This window comes from Lynx canadensis, chromosome A1 (assembly GCF_007474595.2).
Source record: "Lynx canadensis isolate LIC74 chromosome A1, mLynCan4.pri.v2, whole genome shotgun sequence".
NCBI classification, from domain to species: Eukaryota; Metazoa; Chordata; class Mammalia; order Carnivora; family Felidae; genus Lynx; species Lynx canadensis.
The window spans coordinates 101,241,700-101,266,962 of NC_044303.2; the positions used below are offsets into that span (position 1 = coordinate 101,241,700).

The following is a 25,263-nucleotide window of genomic DNA, read 5'->3' on the forward strand; positions in this document are numbered from 1 at the left end:
GCCCACCAGCTCACCAAAGCCTGCCTTCTCCGCTGCAAACTGAGCGTTTCGTACCAGTGCGCAACCCGCCCCGCCCCTGCCTCCCCCGGCCAGGATTTCTGCTGAGAGTTGCGTGGCGGGCTAGTCGAGCAGTTACTCCTGGAAAAACTGAGCCGGACAAAAGCGCAAACGCGGTACTGGGACTTGGTCCACTCGCCGGCTGGGCGCGCCTACTCCGATGCGGACACCCGAGCACATGAGGAGATGCATTCCGGTTTTCGTGTTTCCCCTGCTTTCAGGATCAGGGCAGTGAGCTGGTACCTAGAAAAGACTTATCATGGGCAGGAAGAGACAACAGGAGAGCGGGAGACGTCACGCCAAAAAACGAGCGGAGGGTGGGTGGGTGGGAAGGCGTTGGAGGTATCTGTGCTGGAGAGGGGCACAGGCCGTGTGTGGATCCAACCGAGTTAGAACTTCCTTCTCTCCCTCTCCCCTCCCCTTCGTTATTCTGGCCTGCCTACCGCCTCCCCCCACTCTCCATCTCCACCTCTCTCTCTCTCTCTCTCTCTCTCTCTCTCTCTCACACACACACACACACACACACACACACACACACACACACACACACTTGTATTTTGTGCTGTCGTAAAACCCACGTGTCCAGCCGGGAGGCTGCCAGAGCGTGGAGCCGAGGAACCGGGACGCGGCGGCAGCCGAGCGCAGCAGCCCACCGCGGCTCCGATCCGCGCGGGATCGGCCCGCGCTCCCGGCTGAACTGCTCTAGCGCGTTCCGCGGGCCTCCACGCCCATCTCTCGCAGCCCGGGAGGGTTCCGGGCGGTCAGATCACATCTTGGGCTCTCCCCTCCGCGGCCCAGGGGCATGTAGCGCACCCGGGACGCACACTCTCCCCCACGCCCACCGAGACACACGCACGCACGCACCCGCCGGCGGCTCGGAGTTTCCAGGTAAGGCGAGGCTCGTCTGGGGCCGGTGGTCTTGGGCCCCGGGGATAGGAGGCTGGAGGTCCCGGGCTGGGGGCGGGGGGCGAGACTGTCCCGCCTCCTGGCGCCGGAGGCCAAAGCCGCTCCGGCTCTGCGCCACTCCGGCTCGGGTCGGCTCCGGGCGCCTGCTGAGGGCGGGGGCTGCGTCCTGCCGCCGAGTTCTGCGGGCGAGCGCCCTTGCGCCGGGCTTCAATAGTGCGCGGCGGGAGCTGGGCGCCTCGGACTGGAGGCAAGGCAGGGTGCACACAGCTCCCTTCGCGAGGCGCCGCCGCTTCAGAGTAAACTTTGCTCCCCAGCGGAGTTGGGAAGAGGGAGCTGGAGAACCGGGCTGCCGCAGGCGGAGCCCAGGGCTGAGCCCTTGCTCCACGGTCTTGGCGGTCATCCTCCCCGCCCCTCTCGCACCCAGCCCTGGGCCCGGCTCAAGCGCACCCTCCTCTCTGCCCTCTGCCCCCAGCTTGAGAGGTCGGACATGCTGAAGCCCGGAGACCCCGGCGGCTCGGCCTTCCTCAAAGTGGATCCAGCTTATTTGCAGCACTGGCAGCAACTCTTCCCGCACGGCGGCAGCGGCGGTCCGCTCAAGGGCGGCGGCGCCGCGGGTCCCCTGGGCGCGCCGCAGCCCCTCCAGCCCCCGCCGCCGCCGCCGCCCCCGGAGCGCGCAGAGCCGCCGCCGGACAGCTTGCGCCCGCGGCCCGCTTCGCTCTCCTCCGCCTCCTCCACTCCGGCTTCCTCCTCCAACTCGGCCTCCTCTGCCTCCTGCGCCGCCGCTGCCGCCGCCGCCGCCGCGCTGGCGGGTCTCTCGGCCCTGCCTGTGGCGCAGCTGCCGGTGTTCGCCCCTCTGGCCGCCGCCGCCGTCGCCGCGGAGCCGCTGCCCCCCAAAGACCTGTGCCCCGGCGCCGCCTCGGGCCCGGGGCCTTCCAAGTGCGGCGGAGGCAGCGGCGTGGACGCCCGGGGCGCCCCGCGCTTCCGCTGCAGCGCGGAGGAGCTGGACTATTACCTGTACGGCCAGCAGCGCATGGAGATCATCCCGCTCAACCAGCACACCAGCGACCCCAACAACCGTATGTAGCCGCAGCCCGCGCGCGCTCTCCAGGGGCGCTGGCGCCGTCGAGCGCGGGCGCCCATCGGGGAAGCGGGACGGATGAGCGGGACTCCGGGTGGTGGGCTGGCCCAGGCCGCGGCTCTGCACGTCCCAGACTGCGGTGGCAAAATTTTCCCGACGTTAGAGAAGGAAAGAGAACGGATGGGATGCCGGGTGGCACTTCGGGGTTACCTTGTCCTCCTCCCATTCCCTGCCTCGCAGCCCCAAGCCTTTAAGACCCGCGCTGCTCGAGGACCGGACTTTCAGATCTCCGCCCTCCCGCGGGATTGTGCCCGGGGCCGGGAGGGTCCTAGCAGCGTACGCTGGGGAGTGTGGGAGACGGACTTCGCCTGGCCTTAGCGGGACACGGGAGGCACTCTCAGCATTTCTGGGGCGCGTGAATCCCAGGGCTTGGGTCTCCTTCTCTCTGCCTTCTCTCTGGAGTTCACTGCATCAGCTCATTTTCGGGCCGTGGGGTTGCAGGGGACCAGCCGCGAGCTGTTGGCTGGCCGGGCCTCGCTGGAGTGGGAATTTTGGACGACGCTGGGTCAGTCTCTCCCTGCAGGCAGGCATGATTCTTGGATCTTCTGTTTATTTAGAAAAGGGGAAAAAGAAAAATTGCCAACTGCTTAATGAGAAAACATTTCCGACTTCAGGGTAGGGTGGTTCCCTGCGGATCCCGCGTTCTCCGTGCACCCTTGATCGTGTAAACGTTCGCAGTCCGTAGGCATGCTTGGTGGTTTACTTCTTTCTTTCTTTTTTTTAAAAATAAGAGTGACAGTAGTTAGTGTCTTTGTTTCCGAGTAAATGGCAAGTGCCTAATTAAAGCTGGAAGTTCCCTTCCCGCTTCGATCCTTTATTCAAAGTTTCAGACCTCACCAGTACAGGTCCATTGGGAGGTCTTGAAGCAAAATTCTAAATGAAGACCAAGAATGTGCATTGCTTGGTCTCTAGTTATTTTCGTAATATCTGAAGTTATGATATGCTTACACCTAAGGCAGTTGGTGTAAGTGCTAAGTGTACTTCCAGAGTCTCTGGAGAGCCTATTAAAGCAGGTTAAGAGAGTCAGGTGGAAAGTGATACAGGATTCCAGAGATCGGCACTCACTCAGCTATTTTCATCTCATTTCTTCATTTAGTTTCTGTATGAGGAAAGTGGATGATAAACATGTATTATCATTCTCCGTTGGAATAAGTCCCCTCTTGCAGAATGTCTCCCGCTCCAAGAACTTCTTAATTCGTTGTAAAAACAAAATTAACTCCGGGTTTTAGCGAAAGGGCTCCCGGTGTCGCTACTTTGATGAGAAAACACTGGACACGACCCTAGCGTTGGAGGTATTTTAGTCTTTTCATAAGAGATGGGGATAATTTTTCTGATGGAGATAATTACAACTAACAAAAAGATCAGTTGTATTTACTTTTTTTCCTCTCTAGAGTTTGAGGCTAAAGTACCAGTTTAAAATGAGGGTTTCAACTCGAATTTGCCCTGCAGTTAAGAAGACTTTTGTATTTCAGAGCTTTAGAAAATTTTGGAAAATTATATTGTCCTAGTGGATTTCAAAAAAATACTTATCTCCTACTGAATTTCTTGAATGTGTTGTTTTCAAAGCAGTTCTTTAAAAAAAAAAAAACTGTGAATTAAGAAAGACAAGAAATGCTTTTTGGAGAAGATATTTTCTGACCGCTAAGTAAAACATAGTGATTTTGGACTTAGAGTGCGTCATCGAGCTTGCAGTTTCTCTTCTGAATTAAACGAGTATTGGAAAAAAATGCCAGCAGTACACCCCAAAAGCCCAGGCTGTGCCCTGAGCTCCTATACTGTTTGCAGAGCAATCTTGAGGTTCAGGGCATTTTCACCAGAGAAGAACCTAGATCAATCTGAGAAAGAACTGGGATAGATTGCTAATTAATATGTGGCTCTTGAACCAGTTTATTGCCCAGGTAACTTTTTCCTCTGGCTGGAGGAGATGATTTATGATTTATCTAAATTATTCCTATCGTGTTAATCTTCTGGTATCCCCTTTTGAGTGGACTGGACGGCTTCCCTGTGCCAAGTGCAGGGGAAAACAGAAAACACGAAGGGAAAGACAGTCAGATCGTCCTATTAGAGTTACACTTCACGTCTCTCCCTAATTAAGGGGCAATTGAGAAAGAAAATAGAAAGCTGAGGTCGTTCTGTGTAATGCTGACGGACCAGGCCTGCCATTCTATCAGAAACTTCTCTGGGCAAGAGCCCTCGCTCTTTTGAAACCTTGGGATGTGTTTTTGCAAAGATGGAGTGAGAAGTGATTGAGTTTAATCTAGCGAGCGGATCAAAACAAAACAGAAATGCAAAGGGTGGGAAACATTTTTCCCCCCTGCCTTAGATGGGGGAAGTTTCTCAGTTACTTGAGAGATGGTGAAAACCACAGCTTCGCCGCATTCCCAGGTTCTAAGTGGGTGGGGGTGGGGGGAGGTGGGGGGAGAGGCAGGCAGAGGGAAGCGCCTGTTTATCCTGCAGCTCGTTTTCCTGGTTTCCTTTTAGCCTCTTGCCATGTTCCTCTAAAAGAATTCTGTGAAATGACCACTCAGCATTGCTTCATTTTATTACTTTATATTAAAAAGGATATTGGGACATTTTCTCTTTTTTCTTACAAGGCAAAGAAAGGGACCTCCTTACTTCCCTTATCCCTTTAGAAGAGTAACCCTTTGCCTGGGAGAAACAACCCAGTAACACATAGGAATCATTAACAGTCCTTTGACCTTGAAACTTTATTGGCATCTTTGGCAAATGCCATAGAGAAGGTCCTGTGCTTTTCTTTCTCACACACACACACACACACACACACACACACACACACACTTAAAAACAGCAGAAACTGTAAAAGCTAGCCCCCGTAAACTCTTCCATTGTATTTCTCTTATCTAACTCTGTGGGTTATTTTATCGCACGATTGAAGTACTTTTTGAACTGACTCTCCCAATGCTTCTTTGCCGGGTTTTCTTCCCACCGTCCTCACACCGGTCGGCATTGTGTAGTAGAAACGGAGGATGGGGTCTCTCTTCCTTTTCTTCTGTCACTGCCCGCATTTGCTGCCTGGTTGCCCGAAGCCATTGATTACGTCAGGCTCCTTCGCTTTGGCCTCTTGTGGGGTTCCGGGAGCTGGTGCGTTGCTTAAGACCCCACCACTACTCTTGAAGGTAGTGAAAGGCGGCCACAGGGCGCCCCTGGTGTTTGTACGAATGATACTGGGCAGTCTCTTGGCCGGGCTGATTGCCTCCTCGCATACCTTTCATGTGAAGATGTTCTTTTTTGTGTGGGAAGGGAGGTGGGAGCTAAGTCCGCCCCGAGTGTCTCCGCGTGGAGTAGGGGCACTTTGCAACTTCCCCAGCTGGAGGTCTCTGCCTCCTTCTTTTTCAGAGGGAGCCCTGCTGCGCAGGGAACAGTAGTGGGAACAGCACTGGCAGGTGCCCAGATGTAGGAGCAGGGTGCAAAGCATTCCTGTTGGTAGCGCCACCCTTTCCTAGCGCTTGGGGAGAGGGGCTGTGGGAGAGAAAGAAATCTGGGGTTTGTCCTGTTGAGGGGTTAGAGAGCTGAAAGAAGGGTGAGTATTTTCTGACCTTCCCCGATCTCTTCCCAACCTGTTGGGACACGTAGGTCCTGTTTTGGGGAGCTCCTGAGCCCAGTAACCCCCCAGTGGCGTCCTCCTGCCACCCAGGCACCGGCTTCGCTACCCCCGCCCGGCGTCCCCGCTGTCAAGCGCCTGCGACTTAGATTTCAGACCTGGTCCCTGGTGGGAGGGAGGCTCGGAGTCAGTGTGTGGGCTTTTGTGTTGTTCTATTTTTCTTTTTCTCTTTTCTCTCTTCTTGTGTGCAGGCCCAGCCCCATCCCGTAACACACATGATTTAGCTATTTTACATTATTCGTTATCTAGCGCCCTGAAACCGAACATAGAGCCATATATTAGATTGAGGTTAGGAGTGGTGGCGACTGTTTATTTAAGGTGATAAAATGGTCCATCAGCAGTAATCTCCATCGATATGTGCCACCAGGAGATGAAGGATGAGGGGACAAGCCACAATTAATTGCCCTATAGTTTTGTAGGAGAGAGTGGAGTCGGCCCAGGCCCGCTTCGATCTCCTCTCCCTCCTATTCATCATCTCCGCAATGTATATGGCGGCCTCGCAGGGGCAGGGGCCGGCGAGGTTTATCTCGGCCCAATATTCTCTCGCCCGCACACGCTGGCGCTCCCATTTAATTTATTAATACGGTCATCGAAAGACAAATAAAATCCACATTGCCTCCCCCCTTCTTTCTCTCCCTCCCCCTTTTGTCTCTCCCTCTTGGTCCCTGGGCCAAGCCGGCAGCCAGGCGGAACAGGGAAAGCCCAGCGCGCCCGCGATTCGCGGGGAGCTTTAAACTCCCCTCGGGAGAGTCCTCGAGAAGGTTCGGCGCGCCCACATTCGGCTCCCCTTCCCGGTGGCCGGGCTAACCGGCCTCGCCTTCTGGGTGTGCCTCTAGAGCCCCTCGGGGGAGCCTAAAAGACCCCTGCTGGGTGGAGGCACCGATCCGTGGGAGGGGCGGCAGTGGCGGCGGCCCCTTCTGGTTTTCTAGGAAAGGACTTGGCCGGCCGGAAGGGGCAGGGGCCTGGGCGTTCAAGGTTCAGACTTCGGTGCGGGGAGTCCCCCGGCGGGCCTGGCCGTGCCTGCCCTCCAGGCACGGGGCTGGCGTGGGAGGACGCGCGGAGAGCGCGGGTTGGAGTCCCGGGGGCGTGCGCCCCGGCGTGGCAGGTTCCGGCCTGCGGGGCTCAGCCCGCCCCCCGCCCCGTCGCCGCACCCCGGCGACCCCGCGCCCGCACCCCGAGCTCTCGCGGAGCTGCCAGCAGGCGGCACTCCCGGGGCGCCTCCCCGGGCGGGATCGATGGGCACCCGCCCCGCCGCGCTCGGCCTGCGGGACCGGGGGCCGCGACCTCGGCGGCGGTCGCGGAGGATTTATAGCTTAGCTGTTACCGCCGCCCAGGCGGAGAGGCCGGCTTCTCGGCGGCCCCTCCGTTTCTTTTCCAGAGGATGAGTGAGGGCGCAGGCGAAGGCGGCGGCCGAGAGGCGTCGGGGAGCCAGGGCCTGGTGTGGCGGGGGCTTCCCGCGGGTCCGCCAGCCTCTCCAGACAGCAACAAAGTCCCGAAACGTGTTAAATTTCACCTTTCCTAGAACCAGAAATGAAACACCAGAGAAGAAAACCATCGCCTGCTCGGCCCCCTTTACTTGCTCCATTTGCATTTGCACAAGTAGCGCACGCACTCGGAAAAAGATTCAAACAGCGTGCTAGGGTGTGAGATGAAGAGTCAGAGTCTGCTCTTCACTACACTGGGCCTGGCCTTCACAAGTCAGTAGGGAGGTCTGGAACCTGGTGACACATCCTTCCCTTATTCAGGGACCCATCAACAGGAGCACTAACAGATCTATTCAAGGTAGAGGAGGGACCCTGGTCTCTTCTGTTGCCTAGTGCTAAAATGGCATTTCAGCCTATCTTGCTTGGAGAATCTGATAGTCCTTCTCACAGATGGAGAAAACACTTTGCAAATAATAATTATGAACTGTACAAAAAATTACCCTAATTCTAGGAGAAACGAGGAACATGCATTTGCTTGCTCTTTATGAATACCAATGGACTTGCATTTTATGTATTGCGTGGTAGGGAATGCTGCGTGTAATGTATATATTACATGTATATACAGCATATAAAAAATTCATCTTGGGGGGTGTAGTTTGGGCGTCTAGCTAGCTTCTCCCTCAAACCTTTTCTAGGTGTTTATGGCTTGTCTCTAGAAAACACTGAGTACTACGTCACATGTTTTAAGCTTCTTCAGACTCCTTTGGGACTCAGAGACCTAAGCCAGGGGCCAATTATTTTCAATGGCAGAGGTTTTGTAGAGTAAAAAACAACAGCATCAGGATAGAACTGTGTTTAGATGTAATTGGTCAATTTCTCTAGCAGAATATTTTGATGCAACCTGAAGTGGTTTCTAAATTAAGACTCATGTAATTAAAGTGGATTGGCCTCTCTTGCTCTGGTGTGGACTTCACACACAGGTAGTTTTCTCAATACTGGGAGAAACTCAGCTTTTGATTCAGCAAAATGCCACTACTGGGTTTTTCAACACCTGCTGGAGGCCAATGAAACATAGCAAGTAGAGGAGAAGTAAAGCTATCTAAAGAGGACTTCTTAGAGAAAGGACTAGCCAGAGTTTTACCATGCATCACAAATACTGGGAGTGTGTTTGCTGTCTGTGGGGGTGGTGGCTGGAGTTGGTACTTTTCCTCCTTATTTTATTACTGATGTAGTTGGTGTGATACTGAACGTGGTGGAGACGTTGGAAGTTGACAGAATCTCTGGGGTTGGACTGATAGGGAGTGAATACCAGATGCTCTTGCTTCTTATCCTGGTTCACTGAGCCAACCAGAAAGGAAAGTGGGTTAAGCAACTCCCTGGGGTGATTTTATTTTTATTTTTATGGGCCTGTTGCCTTTGTTCATTGTCATTTGTTTTAAGTTCTTTTTGCTCAGGTGCTGAACGGTCATCTCTGAGGTCAGACACTAAAATTCAAAATTGTAGACATCACCTCTTCACTTTTCCGTACTTCTCACAGCCCCAAGCCCAAGAGTGTGGGAGAGAGATCTAGAAATCTTTGTAATTGACCGGTGCTAGAGCAAATTTTGCATCTCCCAAAGAGTGCTGTCAGTGAAATAATGCTATCGATTGTGAGTTTGGGTATACAATTCTCCCAGCTTTCATTGGTCTCCCTAGATCTTTAGGTCTGGAGGCTTTGGAGTCAGGCAAACCTGACTGAATCTTTACCACTTTCTAGTTTCTGAGCCTTGGTCTCATGACATTGCTCATGAAGCCTCAAATTGCGTCATCTGCAAAACAGGGATCATGATAGGGTGATTGCTCGGCTCAAGATAGGTGTCTGGAACACTATGCGGCAGGTGACTTTGAGTTTTTATTGTCTTTCTTTCCATTCCGCCTTTGTCTTGAAGTTTCTGTTTTCACAATCAGAAGCTTAAGAGGATGTGTGAAGTGTATCTGGAAGGGCTGACGTATGGTAAGTGTAGGACTACCTTCCATCTATCTAGGCCCTGAAGTCAAAAGCAGAGCCTGACAGTATTTACATTAGTGTCTGTTACTGGAAGAGGGAGCTTTTGTGCGATGGAGGTCCAGAGGCATGGACGCTTCCTGCCTGTAGGACCAGGTTGTTGCTTTTCACTTGAGAGGCCTGGGGATGCCTCCAGGACGCTGCAGTCAGAGGGTCCTGTCATTTCCTGGGCTCTCTTGGGAGGAGTGAGGGAATAGCTGACTGAGGGGAAGGCGCGGCCAGCTGGAGCCCTTCTCCACGGAGATAGGATGCTTACATGATGGTCACCCCTCAGCTTGCTGTGAAACAAGGGGGGTTCACTCACCATGGCTGGTTGCCATTAGGGGTTCCTTCCTTGATGACCCACTTTGTCCGAAGTTACGTGGGTGTTTCCTCTGTTTGAGCACGGAGAGGGCACACTTAGGATGATCCACCAGGACTGGCAGCGACCAAAGCTAGGCGGAGGTGCTTCGAGACCCCAAGGATGAGCCGTCACCCAGCACTGGCGTATCCACTGGTGCCCCAGCTCTCGCCTGAGAGCGTGCTCTGATGCTCGGTGCCATAGGACTCCGTTGCGCCGGGGCGCCGCGGGTTCCCCGGGGAGGCCGGGTCGTGCAGGCGGGTGCCCAGGCTGCCTCCCTGAGGCAGGTCTGCAGGGCCCCGGGCGCAGACACCGCGGCTCCGCCAGGCCCATTAATAACCCGGAGGGCGCTGCGATCCGACAGCGCGGTCGCCGCGGGCCCTGCTTCCCGCGGCCGCCTGGCCTTTTCCCATCCAGTTTTTAGTCGAGGGACACTGGGCATCCACAGGTCCCCCGTCCAGAAGGAGAGTGAGGGATCCCCTTGGCTGCTGGCCGCCCTCGGGAACGTTGGCGAGAGACCTCTTCACAACAGCTTTCCCTTCGCTTATACCTCAAGATGGTCGCATTCAGCCTGGGGATCGGTCGTCTGGGCGGGAGTTGGGGCCCTCTCCACCGAGCCATTATTCTGATCCTTAACGACCCATTATCTTGATCCTTAAATTTGCTCTTCGTTTCTTTTTGGCTTCTGGGAGGAGTTTGCACTCCAGGACAGGTACTCCAAACCTGCCAGAACATTCCCCCTTTCCACCCGTGCCCTTCTGGCTGGAGTGGCCAGAGCAAGTGCTTCCGGGGCTGGAGAGGGACCCCAGCGCCAGTGCGCCCTCTTTGGCGGTTGTCTGGGGTTTCGGCGCCACGGGAGCCAAGACCGGCTCCGCCCTCTGGTGTGGGGGTCCCTAGGAGTAGGAAGGACGCTCTGTGCTAGGTGGGTTGCCCACCTGCCCTGGTGATTCTAGAAGTATTTTCTTTAATTGTAGAAGGTGGGAAACAGATATGCTCGGGTGATCAAAGTGCAATCTCTGTTGAGACAGAAGACAGAGCAAGAGACACGCTCTTTTCGAGTATTAAACACACCTGGAAATCCGGTAGAGCGAGAACACCTGGGAACCGAGAAAGGGAAGTGGGAACTAGAGACCGACGGGAAGAGGGGGAGAGGGACAGACCTAGAGGACAAGACGCGAGCCCTGGGCTCCGCAGAGACGGCAACGCCATCCTCACCTACCTCGCAGGGCTTTTGGGGCGCCCCGGGTCTCGACTCCTACCAGGCCGATGTGGGTGCTGCGATTTCCAGGGGAGAGGTGCATATTTACTTCTCCCCCTGTTCGCAGTGGCCTCACCTCCCTCGCAGGTGGCTTACCCGGGAGGGGGATGTTGTTGTCCCCGGGGTTTACCCGAGGCTGGGCCGCCTCGAGCGGCAGGTTAACCTTCTTCCTTCCCTCCCTCCCGCCTGTCTCCCGGCAGGTTGCGACATGTGTGCGGACAACCGCAACGGCGAGTGTCCCATGCACGGGCCGCTGCACTCGCTGCGCCGGCTCGTGGGCACCAGCAGCGCCGCGGCCGCCGCGCCCCCGCCGGAGCTGCCCGAGTGGCTCCGGGACCTGCCGCGGGAGGTGTGCCTGTGCACCAGCACTGTGCCGGGCCTGGCCTACGGCATCTGCGCGGCGCAGAGGATCCAGCAGGGCACCTGGATCGGGCCCTTCCAGGGCGTCCTCCTGCCTCCGGAGAAGGTGCAGGCCGGCGCTGTGAGGAACACGCAGCATCTCTGGGAGGTAAGTCACTCGCCGCCCAGCACCTTGCCAACCAGCCGGAGCTCTGGCCGGCAAAGAGCCTGGCCCTTGGTGGGGGCAGGGGCGGAGGAAGGCATTTTTGGGGAGAGCCTCCCTTGTTCTCCAGAAGGTAGTGGAGAATAGATTTCTCTGGTCACGCAAATGCCCAATATCGGCAGCACCTGCAGTAATGAGGTGAGCAGCCAGGAAGACAGGGGCTCCAGGTTTCTGAAGTTGGAACCCCCTTAACAGGCCTCTACTCCAGCTAGTCTCCCTGGATCTTGAGAAAAAGAAAACGCAGGTGAGGTGATAGAGCAGAGGAGGGTGCACATTGGGGGTGTAAGCTAGAAGAGTCTGGTGCCCCATTCTGAGCTCTTCCAGGATGTTTTTTGGGCACTGGGCAAGAAGGAACATAAGCCTGACCAGGAGGAAGAGAGCCAGGCTCCTTTTCCCAGATAAAAACAGTTTTGTAAACCCTGAATTAGACTGCAACATGTTTCATAACTTCCCAAGTATCCTAAGGAAGCAATTCCTGTCGTGAATGAGAAATCACAAATTCTGCTTCTTCTCTGACAAAGTACAGTTCCACAGTCTTCAACAAGACAGGAAATCAAAACATAGGAAAACTCGGAGCACTTTGATATCACCCAATTAATGGTAATACTTCAGTGGCACAATCTTATCTCACGCTATTATTTAAAAATAAACAGTGTACTTGAAAAATGTTAATCTGAGATTCCTCCCAAAGCTTTATGGTTGATTATCGAGATCCAGTTCTGAAGAGGCAGATTCTTGGCCATAGGTAATCCCCCCCCCCCAACCAGTTGTAGCCACCTCTCACCCATGGAGTGATTTATGAAATACAAGATGCTAGAAGTTTTACTCTTAGGGCAATATGTAGATCTTACTGAGGCCAGGCAGTGTAATGGAGTGGGAACAGCCAGAAAACAAAGTCTCTCAAGTGCCATCGGCCAAGTTGGTGTGGACTTTAAGTCCCCGTTCATGGTCATTTCTACAGCAACGTGTCTCACACACTTGGTTCGCTGGCCTGTCAAGATGGGCGTGCTCATTGTGAGAAGCCCCATGGTCAGTCACCACAACTCGGGAGACTCAGTAATCCACTCGGATTTTTGCTGAGCACTCTGGCCAGCACTACCTTAGGGCCTGGAGACACAGCATTGTGAAAAACAAACGCGGCCTCCAGAACTGTTACAGGGCTGTTGGCGATGGGCTGCTGGGGCCTGTGTTTGTAAAACCTCCTTGGAAGGGGGAGGAGCTGAGTGTATGAGCTCCCAGCTCACTGGGCCAAGATGACCACGTGGCGGCCATGGGCGGCATAGACCTTACAGTTATCTGCTAGGGCTGTGGGCCCAGGTTGCAGGTTCCATTTCACTCCTAAATTGGAAAACAGTTACACGTTTTTCATCTTTCAGACCAGGATTCTTGAACAAGGGGCAGATTTATGTTACCAAATAGTGTTTTCTTTTGTTTTGTTTTTTTGTTTTTTAATAGAAATTTTTACAGGAAAACATGGTGGGAGAAAAATGGCTTGGTACATGGAGCCAGGTTAGGAGTTAGAGCTCTGGGGATTGGAAAAACTGACAAGTGGGAAATAATCAAAGCATCTGGTTTGGAAATATTTCCCAGTTGGTTTTTGTTTCTGACTAATTAGTTGTAACCTCCAATGCGGTTTAAAGTTTATAAAACACTTCCAGGCACTTTTCGTGTTCCAGTAGTGTTATTAGGAGTGCTAATATCATAGAGTTAAAGGTCTGCCAGTACTTTTCTGAGATCTTAAAGCAGTTGTTCAATGGTACGGATTTGCTCTATGTGCAAATGTTAAGACTGAACACTGTTATATTGCCCTCGGTTGCCTCACGTTTTGAGCTCATCTATATTTAGAGTGCCAGGGGACAAAGCCATAAACATGAGAAAAATCCCGTCGTTCATTGTTGTTGTTTTTTTTCTTTTTTTGGTTTTTTTCTTAAAGGATTTGGATTCTTGGTATATTGGCTGGAGATCACTACGCATATAGAGTAAAATGATAAATCTTAATGCTGAGAACTGTAGAGTCTTTCTCTTGTACCTTTCCTTGTACGTGAAGTTGAAATGGTTCAAATAAGGAGTGGGACTTGAGGGTTGTTGTTGTTGATCCCTCAGTCGATAGGAAGTGCGTCTTACCTGTAGCTTCAGGTATGTGAGTTGGTTCTGTGTTATAAAAAAGACTTGCTGGGAGTATGCACGCATAAATGATTTACGGGCCCCTCTTCCTAATTTCAGGACATGATCTGTTTATTTTTATCATCTGTAAGAACAGTTAGAATAAGCAAACATTGAGGGGATCGAAGGGATATTAAAACTGCAGCCGTGCAAAATATATCTGTCTCCTGGGAGATCCAATGAAATGTGACGGACTGGGGCCAGGTAACTTAGTGCCGATGTCCATTTGTAAGATACAACACTTACTTTAATGGGTTTCAGGTTTTTATTAGTATAATTTTTTTTTAAGCTATAGAGTCTGAGTTTGTTAATTTTAAGCATTATGATTTATTCTTTTTCTGAAATGTGCCGATTTGAATTTAGTGAAATTTATAACAGGAGATTCCAAATGGTGTTCCTTACATGTCAGCCTTTGCTTTCAAACCTAAGTTCTACTGTGAAAAAATTTTAATCACTGTATGATTCGTATTAGGAAAGAATCAGTAATCGGGATATACAGTAGATCGATAGGAAACTTTTGGCAATAATTGTTTCATGACTCATGTAATAATTATCCATTGAAAAAAACACATTCTTTCCGATATCTTCCAGAATCTCAGGTTGACATAAAACAGATCTTTAAAAACTTAAAAGCAGTTGAAGCATTACCATTTCATTTTAAAAGTCAACTGAAATCATTTCTCTTCTCACATTTTTTCCAAGTCACTGGCTGATGAAGAAATGTCTTTATATTTAGAGTTCAATACTCAGGTCCTGATGGATCTTCCCAGGGTTACTTATCTTTATTTCAGTACAATAAATGGATTGCTAATCTTTTCCCGTCACTGTTTCCAAGTAGATGATGGATTTTTGTTTCAGTTTACAGTTCATTGTTTTTAGTATGGCTGTACTTTATTATACACATGAAGGCTTATTACAGAAACAATCAGATTCACCTTAGTTACTCCTTTTGTTTAATCATTAAAACCTCCATTTTCTTTGTAGAAAATGGCTCTTTAATATTTAACATACATCAGCCATGGAGAGCTTGTCTGATTGTTTTGTCAGTGTGCTATCATCTTTTAGTTAATATTTGCTTTGTGTATAACCCTGGTTCTTAAAAATAGAGCAATTTAAAGAAAGTTAAATATCATTCCGTCACCTTCCATATATTTTGACTCTTTGGGGTACTTACGGAAAATTCTAAGAGTTTTTCTTTTCTCTCTGTCTCTCTCTTTTTGAAGGAAGAAGTCCAAGTGATTTTTTTTTTTTTTTTTGGTGTGTGTGACTTAAGGAGATTAACAAACTGAAAGCCAAGTTGCTAGTCTTTTTCCTGGGGAGGGGCTGGGTACAGTTATTTTTAGAATCAGATTTTAATGTGTTTTACAAAAAATAGTAAATTCAGATAGTTTAAAACAAAAACATTACAGGATGGATTAAACAATCACTCACTTTGCTTATAGACATTTATTCCAGTAAGAGTTGGATACATGGTATATTTCTAGCTACTTGGCCATAATGAGAAAAATCTTTCTCAATATTTTGCAAAGAAAACATAGTCTTTCTCAGCAATTAGGTCTTATTGATGAGAGTGAGATAATTTTGCTCTAATGTGTTTTCTAATAAAGAAGTGAAAAGGCACATTTGATTCTAACATTTATGAAAACATTATCTCAATTATTAATGTGCCCTTTTTCCCTAGAGATAGATTAATCTAATTGCACATGGTTTCCCCTTTCTGCTTAACATCAGAATTTAATATGACTGGACCTGAGGAATGTACATAGTGTAAACTTGAAATTCTATTGGATATAAAATACGGAAGTTTAAAATAAAGTCACCATGTAAGATAGGCCAGAATTGCTCAGGCCTTTCAAATCAAAGTCTGATTTAACAGGAAATTTTAGTGACAATGACAAAATAGATTACACTTATTTTCGCCCTAGAAAAATTGTTCTGCTCATTGAAATAAGGTAGTGACTTGTTAGGATTACAGTCAAGGAACTGGAAAGGGCTTTAATTTTATAGAACCTGTCTTTGCCTCAGTAAATTTGAGTGTCTCCTTTTCATTTACACTACGTGAAAACCTTCCATTATTTTTCTTCAGAAAAATCAAGGGGGATAACATAATGCGGGTTTGTTTTTTTTTTTTGTGGTTTGATTTTATGCCATGATATTCTAGATTTAATAAGAGGTTTGCTTTTAAGCAAATGGTCTATTTTTCATCATTACCATTTAGCTTAGGTCAAAAGACGTTGATGAAACCAATATTAAAAATATATTACATGTTGCTAAATGTTTATATTTCACAACCATCATACATAATTGGTACTAGAAGGAAATGAATTGATTTCATATTTTAAATGTATTACTTAGCTTTTTATAAATACCCAATTGCATATATAGTACTGTACTCATTTGTATATATTTAGATGTTGGAAAAAAATCATTTCAAATGAATCATTTCAAATGAAATTAAAGTCATTTAAAAATGAAATTGAAGTCATTCTAAAGTTGTTCCGGTGATAGTACCATAATTATACGGTCCATATTTTTGCTTTATAGACTTTGACGCATTTGGCCTGATTCACCAAAGCACTAGGGGATAGAATTATGTGGCTGTTCCAGTTATAATGAAGTAGAAATTGTGTTTCTTAGTAATTTATCATTTCATGTGATAGACTGCTTGTCAGCTTGGTTTTGAATATGTCAATTTCATGAAGTCCAAATATGATTTCTCCTTAAAAATAAACTATAGTCATAGTACTGTTAGGTTTTAAATTTGCAGAGTAGCAGCTGATGTATCTCTTTGGCTTTGCCTCATTTGATTCGAAGATGTCTTTTATAGTGGTGCCCATTTGATAGAGTGCGAGCATTTTGTAGTTTTACATACACTGTAAAACCATCTGCCGCCTCTTGGAATCGTTTCCAGCATTGTGCTAAAAATCAAAACTTAGGACTTAACGTTGGCTTCGAAAAGGGCCCTTACAGTCCTGGTCCGTTACATTTACATATCGCCCTGCACAGTGCCACTGGTGGTTTTCTGGGTCTGAAAATGATTCTGCTTTAAGAAAATAAATGCGTAGAGCAGCCGTTTGGAAATTCTCACACTAGTGAGGTTTAATCTAAATATGCGTGTGACACGCCAGTGATTTAACTGCAAATATTTTATGAAGAGTGATGTGTTCTGTATCCATGGGACTATATTTCTCATTAGTTCATTTTATCTGTTGTTTACAGATGGCTTTTACTGATGGCATTTTGGCTATGTGAAGAAAATAATAAGTCTCTCGTGTTCACAACCGCATCTTTTCTTACATCCTATGATTTTTTTTTTTTTTCCCACACTGACTTAAAAACAGGGTCAAGAAATTGAAACCCCAAGCTCAGAGGTTACTGGACAGATGAAGTCTGTCCTCCCCAGTGGTAGCAAGTGAGCTGATGAAAATGTGGCTATGGTAACATTGGGCTGAAGGAAGCTTGCTGGGGAGCCTCTGTCTTTTACTGTGTCACTTACGGCACTTTTAATTATTTGAGTGAGTCTGTTTTGCTCCCCAGAAATCACTTAGAGTGGTAGTATAACCTTATGGATTTGTTAGCTGAGGAACCACATCCACACTATCCAAAACCTCTCGTTCTGCCGATCTGAAGAACGCCATGCCTAGACCCACTGCTGGATTCCCCCCCCCCCCCGGCCCCCCGTCTCCCTCTCTCCCTTTCACCCCCTCCCTTTCTTTTTTAGAATCTCGTAGACTCCAAGATTTCATGGGTCCCGACATTCCTTGTGTATTTACACAAGAAATACAGACTCCGGTACAACTACTTAGCATAAAAGCCAGAGAAAGCAGAGCAGGGTAGACTTTTCCTTGTAAGCATTAGCCACCTCGCTCAGATAAGTTACAGAATTCCATTATCCAAATTGTTACACATGTGTGACAGAGGTTGACCTTTCGTCATGTCAATCCTTTTTGCGTGGGCCCCAGGCTCCAGCCTAATGGCTCAAACCCTGATTTACTCACTGTAATAAGGGCAGGAGGTCGAGCAGTTGTCAGGCTGCCTGTTCGTACTCTTCTCGGAGCCCGGTTGAAGGCTGTTAACACAAAGCTTTTCAAAGTGAATTTACAACCCGCACCACTGACAGAGGCCAATCAGTGCACCATAAATGTCAGGTTAGTGAGATTGAGCAGTAAGTAAAGTACTGACAGCACACTATTGGCTGGAATCAATTGGCCAAGGTTTGACTGAGGAGCGCGAGCTACGTGCCTTGGCGGGCGCAGGGCTGGGGCTCAAGTGTGGAGCCTGGCTTTCCAGGTGGGAGTCCGTAGAGGTACCTGGGAGCAGGTGTTTGAGGGTTGAGACGCCGCCCCCATTTGTTGGGGCGTATGGGTGTAGCCAGCCTCATCCGTGTTGATGGGCTGCACGGTGTCTGAGTTCACGGCGGCCCCACCTGCTGACTCTGAGGCTTGGAGGAGAAGGGCCCCGCGTTAGACACAAAGGGGCAAGAGGAGAACGATCACGGTGTGGTGCCTTCAGAACCAGGGGACGCGTGCAGTGCGGTCCTGTGCGGCTAAAAGGTAACGTGTTCAGACTCCACAACCCTAACAGGGATTTCCACCAAGGCACCGACCCACACACAAGCCGCCTCTTCTGCCCTTCTGGAGGCTGAGGGATGTGCAACTTTCACGGAAGTCACTAATGAATGATTATGGGTTGAGGGCCTGAATATCCATGAGGTGTGGTTTCCCCACCACACGGAATGTTTTTATCATTTTGTGTAATGACAGCCTGGACAACAATTCATTTAGCTCTGAAGGCATCAGCATTAAAATGGAGGAATCCATTAAAATGCTGTACGCAAGGATTTATAAATTAGGCAATTTCCTTGATTATTGCAATCATTTACAAAATTGATTGTTGCAGTGTGGTATAGACAGATTTCAGCAACTGTCATTGACAACAAGCACATTCTCTGATATCTATGGTTACTGGTCACTAAACCAGGTCACTGTCCCTCACTACTCCCTCCCTCCCGCTCCCCCCCGCCTTGTTGTGCTTGGTCACAAGGTCAGGCAGACTTGCAGAGAACCTTAAAACTCTAAAGTTTGAGTTGCCTTCAGAAGAGACCCACTTGGGCTGTGAGGGTGGGTGCAGGTTGTTGTGATGGTCGTAGCATTGTTTGCACGTGTGAATTCTAATTTTGGAGCCGCACGAGGATGATGCTCATGTGCCTCAGGTCAGTAGCTGAGATTTTGAAATGAGGCCAACCCAAAAGGAGATAATTTTTGCAAATTGCAGCTGTAAATATTTGTTTGATTGAAGATCTAAAAGTCAATAATGTGTTTTATTTGTTGGTCCTTAGAGTTCTAATTATCCGATAGATATATCGTAGAGTCACTGGATTTTAGGTCAATTAATTCTGGAAGGCATAATAAAGACATTGTTACAAGCGTGAAACGCTCAAAATGCTGCAGATTTTCCTGTACGAGGACACACACAAAACAAGTCGACTTGGTGCTTAATCACTAACCACAAACCACAGAGTTGCCTTTATTCGTGCAGTCTCAGACACGGGCATGCCCAATGTGTCTGCAGAGCTCCAGCCAATGAAAGCTAGCCGTGCGGTTTATGCTTAGTACCAAATAACTGACTTCGGACATTTGTTTTTCATCATCATTTTGTTTTTAATCATAATTTTTCCCTTTTGGAACTCTAAAAGAAATCGGGGCTTGTAAAATAATAACACTTTGGAAAATTGTTTAACGCTGTTGGGAAGACAAAAACGTTTTGGTTTGTCCTGATTTGAAGACATCAGTATTTGATCTCATGGTGGTCTTTGTTTAAAAGGGAAGATGCTGTGTTTTAGGAAGTCCTATGGCTTGGTGACACCTTGCGTCTATTTGGCTATTGTTGGGTCAGAAGTCAGAAGTTCCTTTTCATTTTTAATTAGTTGTAGTATTCATGGCTTCACAATTCAGCAGAGAGGCAGTATTTTCATTTCAGTGCCTCGATATGATTGCCTTGTTTTTATCCAAATGTTCTTTTCCACAGGTATTTCTGGTTTCTGTTAAGACTCAAAAGCCATGTGACTAGATCTGTTTTGGGTGAAGTGTGAACGAGGCACTCACTGTTTAAGCTGTTTCTGCCAGTGCCCTTGTACATGAATTTAATACACCAAAATCTACAGCGTGCAACTGTGAAATGATGATATGGGGCTAAGCCCATTTTATTAAAATGAACAGTGTTTTTCACTCTCTGTGATCATTTTAAATTAAAGCTGCCTCCGGTAATGAAGTGTCTTCTATGTAGAAACATTCAGTGTAATCTAATTCAGCAGAAACTTCTTAAGTGCTTTTTAATTGGAATCAAATTAAATGTAATCAAGTCATGTTTTCAAGGGTCTTGTAAAGCACCGAGACCTAAGTGTTGTTAGCAGGCTTGGGAATATTAACGTTGATCACAAATTTAGTACAACACTACTAAATTCTCAGGGGTCCATGCAAACTCCAAAATGGCAGATGACCAATACATATATGTTTGGTTAGAGTACAATGCTTTCGGAATCTATTTTGTTTGTCCCCAGGCTAATACTGAGGTTCCTCTGTGATACTAAAAAAATACAGAAATCCTTGCTGGGAGATAAATCCTGAAAAACTTGGGGCTCATGCAAAATGCACTTAATTTCAGTTTGTTGCAATTAATTGCAGTTTATAATTTGACCTGCATAATCTACAAAGTGGAAAATCTGAAAATTAAGCTTTAAGTGATGGAAATGAGATTTTCTACTGAAAATGTTTAATGTTCATCCTAAGCAATTCAAACTACACAAAAGTATACGCTGGCAGTAACTGTTGTTGATGGTTTTTTTTTTTTTCAAGATTTTATTCTTGTTTTCAAGTAATCCCTACACCCATCCGTGGGGCTTGAACTCGCAGCTTCTGAGATCAAGAGTCACACGTTCCACTGACTGAGCCAGCCAGGTGCCCCCCTACCTTTGTCGATGATTTTTATAATGGCCTTTTGGGAGATGACTATGTAATATAATGCATATTTATTTCATTGCAATCACAGTTTTGGTAAAAATATTTGTACACTGTCATTGATACTGCAAAACCGATCTTGAAAGCCGCCGCCAAAAGCACTGTTTTTCTAAGATCTTCTGCAGTGGTTAAATTTGGCTCAGCCATGAATAGATTTTGATTTTGTGTCTAGTTGCGTCCTTCCCTCTGTGTATTTCTCTTGGTAGGAAATTTCCTTAACAGTCTGCCAGCCTTGCTGTATTATAGAAACACTTCTTGTGATATTTTTGTATGTTTTTAGTGCATGTCTTTAATATGACCAGAGGCTTTCTGGAGCCTGTAGGGAGGTTTTAATGGTTCTCAGAGGGGAAGAAATTTCTGTGTTCCTTTTTATACGTGGAGGTGTTAACAAAAAAGGATCAGATTGCTTTGAAATGCTTTTCTAAGTAGGAAGACTCATTAATTTACCGACTTGCATGTTAGACTTCAGGCAAACTACTAAATTTCTTTGTGTCGCCGTTTCTTGTATAAAAGAGTCCTGCACTATTGTGCAGGTTAGAAAGACCGTATGTATGGCTTTTGTATAACAAAAGGGATTTTCTGTTTCAATTGGGATTTTTATTTTATTTTATTTTTCACTTGGGATTTTAATAGTAGCCTGTAAGTTTCTACTGTACTCTGCACATAATTATAATTTCATTATTTGTTAAAGTGAAACCGTAGACTATGACACACAGTTTGAATGGATTTAGTTACAAAATCAGGCTTAAATAATATCTAAATGCACATTTATTTAGTGCTGCTTATAAGGAAGAAAGGATTAAAGAGATGCCGTACGACATGGGCGAAAAAAAAATGATTAGATGGCTTTAATTTTTAAGACTACTTTTCTAATGGAGAGCAAAAGGATAACTGTAAATATTGGACATGTAAATAGAAGTTTCTAGGTGTGTGATTTCAGTAAGTCAAATGACTGCTCTTCATCCTCACAACAGAGAACTGACTTGCAGTATGAAATGTGAGGGGAAATGACTGAGAAACATCTAGAAAGATCACAAGGAAGCCCCCAAACCTGAAGGTCCTTTGACCGTGGACCTCACGCCAGGAGCAATTCATTAGGTAGGTTTGACACTGGGTATTGAATTCTGTATAGAACAGCATCTCACTGCCTAGCATATGGTGGCTTGTCAATACATATTAAATGACAGCAAATCAACATCGTGGCACATTTGCCACTGTCCATAAAAACGTGTGTGCTGCTGTGTGTGTACTGGTGAATACTGACTTACTGGCACACTGTGCAAATTGTGAATCTGTCAGTGTTGACCCTGTGAAAAGCAAGAATTCTGAGTAGCGGCTTGCAATTGGAAACTGTTACGTTTGGGGTGCCTGGGTGGCTCAGCCGCTTGAGCATCCGACTCTTGATTCATCTCAGGTCATGATCCCAGGGTCGTGGGGTCAAGCCCTGCGTGGGGCTCCATGCTGATGATGGAGCCTGCTTGGGCTTCTCTGTCTCCCTCCTTATCTCACCCTTGTCTGCTTGTGTGCATGTGCACACGTGCTCTCTTTCTCTCTCAAAATAAGTAAACACTAAACAGACAATTTTGTTTTATTTTATTATTTTTATAAGCAGGCTCCATGCCCTAGCGTGGAGCCCAATGCAGGGCTTGAATTCATGACCCTGAGATCAAGACCTGAGCTGCTATCAGCAGTTAGATGCTTTTTTTTTTTTAAATGTTTGTTTATTTTTGAGAGAGAGAGAGACAGAGATCGAGTGGGGGAGGGGCAGAGAGAGAGGGAGACACAGAATCTGAAGCAGGCTCCAGGCTCTGAGCTGTTAGCACAGAGCCTGACGATGGGCTCGAACCCATGAACCTCGAGATCATGACCTGAGCCGAAGTCGGATGCTTAACCGACTGAGCCACCCGCGCCCCAACAGTTAGATGCTTAACTGACTGAGCCACCCAGGCGCCCCAGGAAAATGTAGATGAAAAAGTCAAAAAAAGATAAAAGCAGAGAGGCAGGCAAACCTTAAGAGACTCTTAAATACAGAGAATGAACTGAGGGGTGGTGGTGGGGGATGGGCTAAATAGGTGACGGGCATTTAGGAGGGAACTTGTTGGGATGAGCACCGGTGTCCTATGTAAGACATAAATCACCGGGTTCTACTCCCGAAGCCATGACAACCCTGCATGTGAACTAACTTGACTTTAAATACAAAAAAAACAAAACAAAACAAAAAAAAAAACCTCAGATGAAGAAGTAAAAATCGAAACATGCTCTAAAGAACAAAAGTTTAGGTTGAGATTAATATTTTTAAAAATGTATATTCGTTTTACATGAATCATTTCTCTTACGGCGTCTGGAATTATTACTTAGATGTCACTCAGAGCAGGGGTGATGTTCAAAGTATTTGACAACCAATGCTGTCCCATAAACCTGCGTGCCTGCCACTGTATCGGTGTCTTGGGTGTGGCGTAGAGGTTCTGAACCTAGGAGAGTTAGGTGGGCTTTAGCAAAGCTATTAAATACACAGTCAGTGGCAATAACAATCTATTAACAGGTATAGGGTTTTTGTTTTATAAGACAAAAAGTTCTGGAGATGGGTTGCACAACTGTGTGACCATCCTTTACTAAACCGTACCCTGAAACATGGTTAAAATGGGGGCGCCTGGGGGGCGCCTGGGTGGCGCAGTCGGTTAAGCGTCCGACTTCAGCCAGGTCACGATCTCGCGGTCCGTGAGTTCGAGCCCCGCGTCGGGCTCTGGGCTGATGGCTCCGAGCCTGGGAGCCTGTTTCCGATTCTGTGTCTCCCTCTCTCTCTGCCCCTCCCCCGTTCATGCTCTGTCTCTCTCTGTCCCAAAAATAAATAAACGTTGAAAAATTAAAAAAAAAAAAAAATGGGGGCGCCTGGGTGGCTCAGTCAATTAAGCCACACACTTGATCTCGTGGATGGTAAGTTCAAGCCCTACCTCCGCCGTCAGCGCGGAGCCTGCTTGGGATTCTCTGCCTCCCTCTCTCCCTGCCCCTTCCCACTCACAATAACTGAATAAAGTTTAAAAACAGTTAAAATAGCAAATGTTATGTGGATTTTACCCCAATTAAAAACGAGAACGATCTACATTGTCAGCGATTTTTCTTCTAGCTCTTCTTAAAGTCTAGCTTACGTAAGAGTTTTCAGGTGTAGGGAGCCAAGAAAAAGTCACTCTAGGGTCCTGCCCCTAAAAGATTCTGGTTCAGCCCTCCTGCACTGGGGACCCAGCAGTCTGTTTTCTTAACAAATGTCTCACCGGCTCGTCCAGCTGCACTTTAAGCAAACAGAAAAAGCCAGACTCCACCTTTTTCTACCTTACTCTTGGGGTTGTCCGCTTCTCTTGTTTGGGCTCCCCTTGAGCAAACCTGGTCTAGTCTCATTTGCTACTATGTTAATGCTAGTCTTGCTTTCATTCCTGCTGCACCTGGACTAATCTCTGGGTATTTCCCATCTCCTCCCTTACCACCCCCTCCAGATAGATAGATGGATACATAGGTAGATAGATACAGAGATAGATACAAGTATTGCTAGACGTAACAGACAGCGAAATGGACTCCCGTGACTTTCCTCTCTTGGTATATTTTGGAAGTCTGCCTGGCCAGGTGTAAGGAAGGGAGCAAAAAGGCAGAAAGCTTTCCACAGTGTGTAAACCGCAGTGTGTCATTAGCCCCTAGGTAATCAAGGCGTGTTTCAGAAGGAGGTGGCTTCCTGGACGGCAGGCATTCGGTGCTGCTCGCTAGGGCCAGAGCTCCAGCACTGTCTGGGTCTGAGCCGTGTGTGACGGCAGGCAGACCCCCGAACTCCCTCCGCTCCTACCATCGCTGCTTTCCTCCCCGCGTCACCTGGCAGCCCCTTCTGTGCAGTCCTCTACCACGTGGAGAGACCATATGGTCCTTGTGTGACATTTGCCATTTGCACAGTCTGTAAAGTTTCCATATGCCAACTTCATTCTCCAGGTCTGCTGATCTTTTCCCGTCTTTTGCCTCCGCCTGCCGTTTTTGCCCGTTGATGGAGGGAGGTCTGTGGGCACGCAGCCTGTTGTCGGGTCTGCCCTTCTTACACTTACCTCCCCTGTTCTTACGGTTTCTTCCTTTTTGTTTTTAATTAAAAATACTTTTTTTTTTTTAGCGTTTGTGTGTTGAGAGAGTGCGAGCAGGGGAGGAGCAGAGAGAGGGAGTCACAGCATCGGAAGCAGGCTCCAGACTTTGTGCTGACAGCTCAGAGCCCAGTGTGGGGCTCGAACCCACAAATTGCGAGATCGTGACCTGAGCTGAAGTTGAGGCCACGCAGGCGCCCCTCTTCCCTTTTTTTTTTCTTTTAATGTTTACTTTTGAGAGAATGTAAGTGAGGGAAGGGCAGAGAGGGGGACAGAAGATCTGAAGCAGGCTCTGCCGACAGCAGTGAGCCCCATGCGGGGTTTGAACTCAGGAACAAACTGTGAGATCATGACCTGAGCCAAAGTGGGTTGCTCAACTGACTGAGCCCCCCGGGTGCCTTTCACTCATTCTTACTGTTTCAGTTGCCTTCTCTGAGGGATGGCTCTCACGTTCCAGTCCCCACGCTGACCTCTCCTAAGTCCTGGATTTCTTTGAGACCTCCCTCTTTGGCGATGTAGTTACACATTGAGTGTGCTGACTGCCCTCGTCCTACGTCTCCCCACAGAGGTGGCCCTTTATCCTTAACCTACAGTGTTCTCTTAGCCCTTTTTGGCCTATGAGCC

The 25,263-nt window shown here is 48.0% G+C and overlaps 1 protein-coding gene across 1 annotated transcript in view; it reads left to right on the forward strand.

The window, feature by feature from the left end:
- Window positions 1–1,450: 1,450 nt before the first annotated feature.
- PRDM6 (PR/SET domain 6) overlaps window positions 1,451–25,263 on the forward strand; it is a 106,994-nt gene continuing 83,181 nt past the window's right edge. The window contains exons 1-2 of the mRNA XM_030317153.1: window positions 1,451–2,039; window positions 10,990–11,297. Coding sequence (XP_030173013.1) covers window positions 1,451–2,039; window positions 10,990–11,297 — 897 coding nt within the window. The remainder of the gene's footprint in view (window positions 2,040–10,989; window positions 11,298–25,263) is intronic.